Genomic DNA, 12310 nt, shown 5'->3' with positions numbered 1-12310 from the left:
CGAGTTGTAATGTATTTTTATTTAGAAAATATAGTAAATCAGGTGATTAGGCAAGACTAATACAATCCTGTCCTGTATATTTGTCTAGATTTTAATTATTTCAAGTATTCTTTTATAAAGACAGAAAGTAAAATCTATTTTACTAAATTAGCAAAGACTCATGCATCAAATAAATGCACATGGGATATGTTCTCCTCTAGACTTTGTTTGTTTGTTTATTTAGGTTTCTTTCTGAGGCAGGGTCTCACTCTAGGCCAGGCTGACCCAGGTCTCCCTCGCTTGCCCAGCCTTGCCTTGAAATCACTGCTTCCTCTAATCTCAGCCACCTGAATGCTGGGATGAAGGTGTGCACCACCACCTCGAGCTCTTCCCTAGGCTTTCTGTAGGACTTCTCAAAGATGAAACGTGTATAAATTGCAGATTGGCTTTCTTAAGCTTTAATAATAGCCTTAATGCTATTTGTTACAGTGGGTTAGTAGTGGTCAATCTCTGCTTGTATTTAAAAGTTAGCTTAAGTACCTAGAAGAGCTTAAATTGTTACTTAGGTTGATGTGTAAAGTTGTAGACACTATATTATATTTGTAGGCATTTTCTTCATGGGGTAGTAAACTATAGTAGCCGTTGACTACCCAAAGTTAGCTCTCCTTTCCCCTTTTCTTTTATGTATTTTTGAGTGGAATAGTAGTATTGATCCTTAAGTAGTGATGAAGCTGATATGTTACAGGATATAGATTGATTCCCCCATCTGATGAGATATCTGTTTACCCCACGGGCTGTGGCTTGTGAACCTCCCTGAGAAAAACATAGCAATACTGATTTGGAGGGAGAGAGTGGGCCTTTTGTTTTAAATTTGGAGTCTTGTAACCAGACAGATTTGATGTTTTACTCTTTTTTTGTTGTTTCTGAAGGTATGTTGATGTAAAATACACCTTGCAGCACACTGAAGATGGGCTCATAAGTCCATTACTATTTTCTGACACTTTTTTGCATATATTGTTTTATTTATTTATTATTTTATATTCCTGATCTACTCACATACATATGGGTGATAATTTTACCTCACAAATAAGGGATTCAGAACTAAGGGAATTGAATAGCTGATTTATAATTCCACTCACCTATTATTTGCAGAGTGACTTGAATTCAGACCTTCTGATTTCAAAGCTAGAGCTGTTTTTTTGTTGACTAGTATATTATGCTAGCCACAGAGCACCTGGAATATGTCCTTTTTAGTTCTGATTCATGGAAAATCACAGTTTTTGATAGTCTAACAAGCCCAGGGAAGACTCACGGAGGTCTTCAATCATATGGCTGCAGTGCTTGCCATGACTACACAAACTTATAATCAAAACCATTTTTAAATGCTTAAGTTTGAAAGTTGCAGTGATTCTATGGAACCTTAAATGTTCTGCTTTTTAAAGTCTGTATGTATTCTCAGCCACATGTAACACTGCCTTTAGCTTCAGTGGGTGCATGCATGTTTGTGTGTGTGTGTGTGTGTGTGTGTTTAGATCCCCAGATGGCCTTAAACCCATGACAGTCTTCTGTACTTCTGTCTCCCAAGTGTTGGGATTAAAGGCACCTTAACTGTCTTCAGTAGTCTTTAGCTGCCTCTTAACTGGAAGCTTTCCATTACTGTTTGCCACCCTTGCACGCTCTAAAGACGTTCTGCATGTTTTCCTGGTGCTGAGATGCTGTTTTCTCCTTCAGCTGCTATTTACCTTTAGGAGTTAGCTCTTCCCCTGACCCCTGAGGACCCCATTAGTCGTGGTATGGAGTCAAAGTAGATCTGTCCTGATGTCCCATACTATGTTATTTATTCCTCTAGTATGTCTTCTGTCATACTGTCTTATGCTTCTTTTTAGTTCCTTGTAGAGTCCTTATAGCCTGGTCCAGTCTGTCTTACCACTTGCAATTTCTTAAATGTCAGCAAGTCTCCTAGCTTATATTATAGGCTACTTACTAGGAAACCGGAGAAGACACATGGTATTTTCTGTTCATCCCAGTCATGGCGGGGAGAGATGTAGATGTATTTGTTGCTTGGTTATAATCACCTGTTTATTGTCACCATGTATTTTCATAGGTGAATTGCCATCAGCCTATATTGCTTTTTGCTTAATATTCTTAACCAGTATGCTTATACTTCTTCCTATAACTCATAAGTTCATTTCACTTATGTTGTGGAGTTGTTTACAGTTATTTAGATTGAGTAATATAGTAAACATTTTGAATGAATCTAATTGGCCTTAAGATAATGCATAGTGGCCTCAGTGGAGGATAAATTCTGTATTGCAAATGGTTAAGAAGCTTTTCTTACTGCAAAAATCTATTACTAGTACCACTTTATGCTTCTTTATAGTGGTCTGTATTTTACATTAAGAATTTTCAGTTAACAGTAACTTTCAAAGCCGGGCGTGGTGGCGCATGCCTTTAATCCCAGCACTCAGGAGGCAGAGGTAGGAGGATCGCGTGAGTTCAAGACCACCCTGAAAGCACATAGTGAATTCCAGGTCAGCCTGAGCCAGAGTGAGACCTCAAAAAGCCAAAAAAAAAAAAAAAAAAAAAAGAGTAACATTCAGCTAGCAACCAGCAGAATTGACCAGGAGGAAATAAATATCTGTTGCCTCAAAAGAATGACAGCCTACCCACAACCAGAGGAGGGAGGAAAAAGAGTATAGTTACTGAGTGTGGCTTTGCTTTGGTCAAGGTCCATTGCTTTACCAGCACTGTTAAGGCATGGTTAATTGATCTTAAGCTTTTAAAAGTCATACCTTGATTTCTGTAAAGTCAGCTGTAGTTTGAGTGGTGTGCACTTCTTAATAATGCATAATTATTTGATCAGTGGGAGCACATTTCTTTTCATCTTCGCAGGGTTGCAATAGAAAACTACTTTCTCATTTTGTGTGACCCATTGTATTGTTATAAAGAAAGTAATGCTATTTGATATTCTAAAATACTGAATTAGAATATCTTGTAGTATTTCAGGTTTTCCATAAGCTTGACATCAAAAGATACTTGTTATTGAATATTTCTTCAATTTTATAAATGGTTTTATAATCTAGTTAACCTTTAGATTATTAAATTTAATAACCTTTTATGTTAAATGGTCTGCCACATAAGTATAGTTTACTTAGATTTTATATGTGTATATGTGAGAGTAGCTTTGAAGATGTGATACATACTTTTATTCATTAGTGCAACTACATTTTCATTAATTTTTAATACTTCACGTTTTGTGTTTTTCTTTGGAGGACTGGATTGCTTTAGTCAAAGCGGCTGCTGCAGCTGCAGCCAAGAATAAAACAGGGACTAAACCTCGTACCAGTGCTAACAGCAATAAAGATAAAGAGAAAGACGAAAGAAAATGGTTTAAAGTACCTTCAAAGAAGGAAGAAACTTCAACTTGTTTAGCCACACAAGAAGTTGAGAAGAAGGAAGATCCACCTACTTGTAGTGAACCATTTGGTACAAAGTACATTTTTTATTTTCCTTCCTTATGACACAGGTAAACTGAGGCAGCAAATAAGGCAGAGCCCTTGGCTACTGATGATTTTCAACTTACAGTTAAATTACTTCCCCAGCATAATGGGATGACTAATTTTTTAAAAAATCATCTTAGAGTTAACACTGATGATTAAATGTCTAGTATCAGTATTAGATACTATCATTATTTTGAATAGAAATGAGTTGGTATTTGGTAGATCTTTGATGGAAATTTTCAATATTGTGCTTTAAATGACTTTACTTATATTTCAAGGTATAGAACAAGCAGTAAGTCATCCTGCTTTTCTTTCTTGTGGAAGAAGAACTCTTCAGTGCTCTTGTTTCTAATACAGAACTGGAGTTACTTGTGTTCTTTAAGGACCAAGATGGTGTTCATTATGCAACTCTGCTTCTTGGATATGTGTTTTTTAAAGTTCTAATTAAGCACTAGACTTAAAAAAATATTGTGTACAACATTTTCATTGATTTTCTATTAATCATGTGTTTTAATTTTGGATTCCAGACAAACTCTCACATATGTGTTCTGTTAAAAGTAGGACTTCACATAGACAACGTTCCAAAGATGATCTTTCCTCAGCCAGAGAGCACATTATCAAACAAGAGGAAAAATAATCAAGGCAACTCATTTCAGGCAAAGAGAGCGCGACTTAACAAGATTACTGGTAAACTACAATGATTCTTTTAGGGGACAAGGGGCTTCATTTTAAATTAGTTTCAGTTTAATAAAGGAGAATACTTCTTCTTGTAATGAGCTGCTTACTTTATGCTTCTTCTAAGTCCCCATCTCTCACCACTGTCAGCTTTGTGCTCTGTAAAATGTGAGCGGCACTGATACACTGCAGATCTCAGGGTGGTTGTGAAAAGTGTAAGCAGTGTGCTTCACAAGTCTGGAATGATTAAACCTCTTGGGGGTAGGAATAATTTTTCAGAGATGGGTTATCTGCTTTTCTCAACATATGGGTACATCATTTCTGCATCTTTGAACATTTTTATATAAACATTCTTACAGTTAACCAGGCTTTGCTGAGGATGGTACTGTGTGCGGCAAAAAGTTGGATATCTGAATTAAGTTCAGTTCTTGAAACTTACTAATTCCTAATGTTAATGTACTTCTTCATATTGGTCTCTAGAATATAACCCTACTTCCATAAATTGTTTTTGTAATGCTGGGATGAGTGGAAATACAGATCATTCTAACCCTGCTAATGCTCATAGAAGAGGGAATTGAGGGACTTGAAAGATTGGACTCCGGCTAGCCATACTAGGCTCTTACTCCGAGGCCCTGTTTAGCCTAATGTTTCTAGTCTTTATTAGCATAATGCATGATGAGGAATTAGGATGACGGATTGGTCTAGCATTACACTCAAGAAGACAAAATCCTGTGAACATAGGTTTTGTCTGTATGCTAAAGGGGACTTAAATATTGTAATGATTCAGTCACATGTTTCTTTTTAAGATCAAATGATTTTTAGTGTCTTTGGTCTAATAAAGCTGAATAAACTTTTGTTGGCATTCATTTCAATACTTTGAAGAAGACTGTTTCCTTTGTCAGAACTAAGCATAAGAGTAAATTACATGTTTTGGCTAGTTTTAGAAGAGATGAAGCCTGGTGACATTCCCTTGGGGCCAAGTAGAATCACTCTTTTATGGTGGAATTAATCTAAGTGAGTGGAATGTTTGAACAGGTGAACATATTTGGTCTCTTTCCATTTATTTATTTTCATGCCTCTCTCTTGTAAAGGATATATTTTTTTCTCATGATAGGAATTGTTTCAGTCACTTCACCTGCTAAACCTTTTCTTTCAAAACTGTTAGCCTTGGAGAAAGCCAGAGTGTTCGCTACTCTAGGTGATTGTTCTGCTGGCAACTTTGGAACTTCAGTTTTGACTTAGAATGCAGAATGCAGTGCTGCGTCCAGGGCAGAGTGGAATGCTGCTTCTGAAACAACGTTGGGAAGACAAAAGATGAGGAAGATTCCAGGGACACTGACATGATACTGCTGCCTGCCAGCTTCCCAGCATTGTGATTGTTTTTCCTTCAGCCATGTAACCCGTTTTTACTTTCCGTCAGTGTGTCTCACATACGCCTTACTAGGAAGCTGAAGCTCAACGTTTAAACAAACTACGAAAGACATCAGCTGAGTCCACAGTGGTGCATTATCCTTATGTGGCCTTGGAGACACAGTAGTGGGGATAAAAGAACCAGTTTACTACTCCTCAACTTGTACTTCTGTTTGCTTAGCAACACCCTACATCTTTTGGAGGGACCTTCTCTTCCTTTGTTCTTGGGAATCCCATGTGTAATGGTTTAGTAGCAATTGTAGTTCATAAATATAGGAGTGAGAAACCACGATGGTCTCCTTTTGTTTCCCCAGAAGGTGAAAGTGTGTGCTAGTTCTTGTAGTAGTACACCTCCGAACATAACTGTCCTGCAGGTAGACAGCAGATTTGTGATGGTCTGCAGGGGCTAAAACCTGGTCTGGCATCTGTATAATAAATTTCATTTGTGTTCCATGGAAAGAAATGAGAACTCACAAAAACTAGGCACTTAGTGTTGGAAATGTGGTGTATTTTAAATTAACCAACTTCTCCTGCATTAGTTTATTCTGCAGATTTTATCCTTTTACTAGAGATGAATGGGATTAAGATCATGGTAGTTTGCTCTGACATATCTTCTTCCCATTCTATTTTATTCATTTTAAATCTAACTGCAGATTAGTGGACTACCTACTGGTTAAGTTTAATTCTTTATTTACTGTTTTTGTTCCCTCCCCCACATATGTATCCTGCATTGATTGTTACCTGTTTAGAGAATGATAAAAGTATGGCTGCTTTCAGTCTCCATCTAGCTAAACAAAAATGTAGTTAAACTAGATGAAAGAAAAAGCATGTCATGCACATGCATGGGTTGTTCCTAGGTATTACTTTTCATTATGTAATGTTATGTGCTGTATACATATGGATTTAAAATACACACTTTTGCACTGACAACCAGAACTTATACCTTTGGGACCAAGTTGCAAGAAAAGTTGAGTTTTAGCAGAATTAAAATAAGAGATTATCACAGGTGGAAGCGGAAAGAGCATAGTGCAAGTTGTATTCTAATTGTTCCAGGTGCTCATGGCAGTTGTGCCTGTTATGCAACGAAAGAAGTTGTTAAAATAATTGAAAAAAAATCCAGAAATTTAAATTTACTGATAGCATTTAAAGTTGACAAAGATTTTAACCACTGTGTTCTGAGTGTTTCCTCTGTTTTCCAGGGAGCTCTGGCCCCTCCTCTGCTTTTGTTGGCAGGGAGAGGCTGACTCTGTTTTATCAGTGAAGTAGGTTATGGGGAGATGACTCTGTTTTCTGGTAGGATGCGTGAACTTCTGATGTTCTGTTTCTACCCAGTATTTAGTTTCCTGACACTGAACAAGGCATTCTGGAAGGATAGTCCTTTACAAGAGGGCTTGTAATGTATTGATTAGTAATGCGTATCTGCTAGTAATTAAAATTAATTTGTCTTAGACCTATTTCCTTTGAATTCTCATTTACTGTTGCTTTGATACCTCTTAGAATGCTGGAGAAGATCATAGATTTTTGGACTGCCTCTGAAGGCAGATAGAATGTTCTTCTCAAGCACCTGATCTTTCATTTGTCCTCTTTGGTTTATAGTTATTTTTTAATGTGGTAAGCGCATAAACCATACAGTCTTAAGTACTGTATGTGGGCTGGAGAGATGGCTTAGCAGTTAAGGTGCTTGCCTGCAAATAAGTACCTAGGTTCAGTTCCCTAGTACCCATGTAAGCCAGATGCACAATGTGGCACATAGATTTGGAGTTCATTTGCCGTGTCTAGAGGCCCTGATACACTTACTCTCTTTCTTTCCTATAAATAAATTAAGTACTGTGTTTAAGTATAATTTTAGGTAGTTCTATGTGTCATCTTTCTATGAGCATGTTATACAGTTTTCTTTTGCCCTTCCAGTGATAAATGGGAATGACTTTTCATTAGTTGGGTCTATAATGTGCTAATATAAATAGACAGGATATAGGTGAGGTATTTGATTTCATTAAGTTTTTATCTTATAATTCATCCCATCTACTGATAAATATTAAAGAAACTTTCTACCATTTCTATGGAAGGAAACATGATAAAATATAATTATCTAATGTATTGAACAGAAAATCTTTGTCACGTTTGAATAGCCCCAAGAAATAGAGCTTCTAGTCATTTTCTGGCAAAAGAACTTGGTTCTGTAATGTTTTTTTTAAATTTCAGTTGTTCACTGATTCTCATGAATTCTCTGGAAAAGGGAAAAAAACAGTGAACATAGCTTTAAATGTTCAGTACTTTGCACTACATCTTTTTTTGTTCTTGTAAACATTGTTCTTCTGAACATATGTTTATTATTTGGGTTGAATTTGTGGGTTAAATGCTTCTGATAAGATAATGTTTTTCCTCTTTTATGCATCTTCACTTTACACGATGAGAGACAATAAGAAATGTTAACAGATTGCTATCTTAAACTGGGACAAGTTCCAGTTATGAATATATCAACATTATTGTTTTGAACTAAAGCTTTGCTTTGCTCTGAGCTATTGATACTCTGCTATAAATTTCCCATCTGGATTGTTCAAGATCTCTGGGATTGTTGTCTGTTGGAGTCAGGCCATGTATCCTTGGGGGTAGCTCTCTGTTCTGTGGTATTTTGGGCTACCTTTGCTCTTGTAAGATACTGTTGATAGCCTCAGTCATAAAGATGTTACAGTTTCAATAGTAAGTTTACTGTTATGTTGTCACTTGCTGTAAAACAAAGGATTTATGTGTCTCAGTGACTGTAATGTGGTTCTTTATAAGCAAGATTGCCATAGACAAAGTCATATTATCACTGTCCATGAGCCTGGCCTGGCTTAAGGCATCTTCAAATTGAGCAAAGATTTGATTCAGTGAAATGACTTTCACCTACTAAGGCAGATTTTTAATGTTTTGTTATAGTAACTATATATATTGCAAGTGAAATAATCTTCTAAAATTGAGAGTTAGTGATATGTTAGATAAACACTGTATCATAAATAGAATGAAGCTATTAAGTTCTGATGTTCTAAGAAGCACACAGTTCCTTTTCCTCTCCTAGCATCATACAGAGTGATTCTGTTAATGTTTTTGGAAATTTTGTAAGAAAATAGATTTAATTGAGGTACAGATGAGCACACAAACCATAGGCTAAAGGAGCTAAAAGAAATTAAAGCTGGAAATACTTTTTTTAAGAGAATAATAGACCATAAAAATTATTTTCTAGTCTGTTTTGTAAGTATTAGAAACACAGATCACCTCCATCTGATCTCTGAAGCCATATAGGATTCTGATTTTGCAGAGGAGGTCTGTATACTTTTGGATTTTAAATGTCATAGTTAAAAACCAAATCTCACTCAATTATATAAACAATGTTCAGGTTCTTGCTTAGTCTCTAATTATTAAGGATACTTGTATTTTTGAAAAGTAAGCATTTGAAAATATTTACTTCCTGTATGTTAGAAAGCATGAGAAATTTGAACTACTGAAGTTTTTGAGGTATTAGGATAAAATCAATACTTCTTTTTTCTAATAATCCACTCTGTACAATTTTTCTCAAGGTTTGTTGGCATCCAAGGCTGTTGGTGTGGATGGTGCTGGAAACAAAGAAGACTGCAATGCAACAGCTCCAGTGCTGGAGCAGGTATGACACGGTAGCATTTGATTCTTTGCAAGGTCCCCACGGAGTGACCACGGAGCTGTAGGAACCCTCTGGTCAGAGGTGGCCATAGGATGCTAACTCACTGATGATAGGTTTTAACTCTGCCTCCTCCCAGCTACACAAATAAACTAAACTACAGAAGTTATTACTGTATGTTTCAGTAGACTGACATGCAAGCCTTTGTCTCCAAATTTGAAGCCTGGATACAGGCATCCCAGGGTATAAGCTTCCAGCTGGACACCTTTAACTAGCTTACAAAAAGACCCTTACACAAATACTTTTTTATTTGTGAGCGAAAACAGGGTTTTTTGACATCAAATTAAGCTTCTTTTGTAAGAAGTTTCTTTTATATTGTAACCATTGGTGTTAGACTGACTGTTTTATGAATTGATCAATGAGCCATACATTTTTGCTAGGATGTATATTTTAATAACTACAATAAAAAGAGAGTTTAAAAACCTATTAAGGGTCTGTCTTTAAACCACCTAATAGAGGAATTTAACAGTGAAGGTTGCAGTTGCTAGATTTTTGCCTTGGCTACCTTCGAATTCCCACAATACTGTACATAATGAACTGTGCATGATTTACATCCTCTAAGGGCTTAACTTCTTAGGCACTGTTATGACTGTAAGAATACAGTAATAGCCATAACTGAAGTTCCTTGGTTCTCCTGTTTTAAAATCTGAGCCTTAATGTAGTTTTAATATATCCTTTTTGTATTATTTTAATTTTCTTTATTAGTACCCTAATAAAGAAGAGTTTACAATGATTATCTTTTGCTCTTCTTCATATGCGTTTTAAAGGATAGTCCAAATTTAATTGATATTGTATTGAGTTTTTCAGGGGTAATTTAGGCCTGATGTGCATTGTTTTGGTGCCTCTATTAATGTTGTATTGAATCAGTGGTCTTTTAAATTGATCAATATGTCAGTGACTCATACCTTCTGATTTTCTGTGATTATCAAACGGTTAAGTCTTTGCCGTTATTGTCAACATATCACCAAATTTTCAGTGGCTTTTTAAAAAACTGTGTATTACTATATTCAATGTCCCAGATATAAGAATATTTTGTACTCCCTACTGTTATGATATACTCAGAATGCGCTATATCAGGGACTTGGGTAATAAAATGTTTCTGGAAAATTCATTACAATGTCAATCTTTTATTACTCACAATCTGTGAGGTACATGTAATTGTAAAAATTTCGTATTATATGTGGGAGTTAGCATAAAGAGCAGTACCCATTTTAGAGAAGTTGAGTTAAGAAAAAGGAAAATGGAACAACTTGGCTCTTTGTATTTGCGTAATTCAGCCATTTTTTGAGAGCTCTTGCCAGTTTTGTAACAGAGACCACTAATCATTAATGAGAACTTTGTAAATTATTTTAGATTTTAAGGAACATCATGCTGTTCCCCCATTTTTTATTTGTAATTCAGGATGATTTTTATGTGAAAATGTTTTGTAAACAAACTCTTAATTTTTATGCTATATGTTAGTCCTGCTTCAAAGTCAAAAGTTGAGTTATAAAGCTCTTTACTATATTTCAGTTGGTATCAGTAATACCAATAAAGATGGAGTTTTCATTGTCACTACCTTATGCTGTCCTAATGAGTTAAAATGTCAGTCATTTACTAAGATTGATAACAGGCCTAGAGCCAAAACTTACTGTGCTAATGGGTTTATTTATACTTCTGAAAGATTCACACCATGGTCTTGAACCCCTTGATCAGATTATTCATTATGGATTATTTACTTGTATTAGGGAATGTCATGTTATATTTACTTTGGGGTAAAACTTGCATCTGATGCATAATAATTCAGTAAGGTTTTAAGTATGTTAATTTGTCCTTGTTTAGAAGTTAAGCACCTTATCAAGATATTAATTTGAGATTTAAAATCTTGTTTCATACCTTTGTAACTCAAGAGTAATGGATGCTGTAGTGATGTCTTTCACAAATGTGAAGATGAATAATAAAATTGTTTATTTACAATAATGGCTCTAATTACTTCTCTGGCAACATCTTTTGTGATAAGCTTAGGAATGCTTTCTGTTTATACAATATTAATTCAAATGATAATCCCACTTGGACACGTGTGTAGTAAATAAATTCAAGCATAGAGCTCATGAGAATGAGTGAATGGGACACTTCACACCACACCTCTTGTATAGGTTGTCCAGTATGTCATCCCCAGAGCATTCTGTAGTTCCTTATAACACCATAGATGCCTTTCCCCACCTAAATTTGTGTACCTCTATTTGAGGCAGAACCATTTATTTACTTGGTCTCCAGACAGTGATCTTTGATATTTTTGAAAACTACATATTGCAAATTTGATGATCATCCACTCCAAAATATATGGAAGTTTAAAGGTTTCTTATGGACAAATATGTTGTTCATAGGGCTGTTAAGCAATTTGATTCTCTCTAGTGGCTTGTCGGAATATCAGTGTCATCCATATATCAGAAAGGGATCCAGTATACCATCTAGCACAGCAGAGTGCAAACCCATCTGGTGTGGCTCTTTTCTGTTGTCTCCAAACAGTGAGCACTTACACATATTTTTACGCGTAGGGAATTTTACTGCCAAGTGAATAAAAATACTCCTTATGAAAGAACTGACAAAGTTCTAATTTTTCTAAAAGAATCACTTGGCTAGAATAAGGTAAAACCTCTCATCTAAGAATGCGACGTATTTTGTTTTTAAATCCAATGTTTTAACTTACACTTTATCTCTTTGGTTTTTTCTTTTCTGTTGTTGCTTGTTTTGTATTGTTTTTTAGTCTTTTAACTCTATTGCTGATAGCTGTGGTTTCATGATGCATTTTGCTTATGAAACTAGCTCTCAGCATTAAACTGAGTTAAAGAAAATGTTTTATTAATTTGGTCATTGTTTTCCTGTTGAGATATTTCTTTAAAGGGAAACTGTCTACTTAGACCTCCACACTTGATTCAGGAGATCTTCTAGAAGTCAGAGATTTGAATATACTCATTTCATGCTTTAGAAATATGAAAATGCTTTTGTACCATAGTTATTATAAATATCATTGGCAATTATGGCTCCAAAAGAAAGACACTTCAGTTTAACA

General features: G+C 35.5%; 1 protein-coding gene across 1 annotated transcript in view; it reads left to right on the top strand.

Moving 5' to 3' along the window:
• Phf20l1 (PHD finger protein 20 like 1) overlaps positions 1 to 12310 on the top strand; it is a 78250-nt gene that overhangs the window by 23056 nt on the left and 42884 nt on the right. The window contains exons 7-9 of the mRNA XM_045142704.1: positions 3252 to 3465; positions 4041 to 4166; positions 9122 to 9204. Of these exons, the coding sequence (XP_044998639.1) occupies positions 3252 to 3465; positions 4041 to 4166; positions 9122 to 9204 (423 nt within the window). The remainder of the gene's footprint in view (positions 1 to 3251; positions 3466 to 4040; positions 4167 to 9121; positions 9205 to 12310) is intronic.

The sequence above is a fragment of the Jaculus jaculus genome, chromosome 2 (assembly GCF_020740685.1).
Source record: "Jaculus jaculus isolate mJacJac1 chromosome 2, mJacJac1.mat.Y.cur, whole genome shotgun sequence".
Lineage (NCBI taxonomy): Eukaryota > Metazoa > Chordata > Mammalia > Rodentia > Dipodidae > Jaculus > Jaculus jaculus.
Note: the sequence above shows the minus strand (reverse complement) of the source record. Positions and strands in the feature narration are given on the sequence as shown.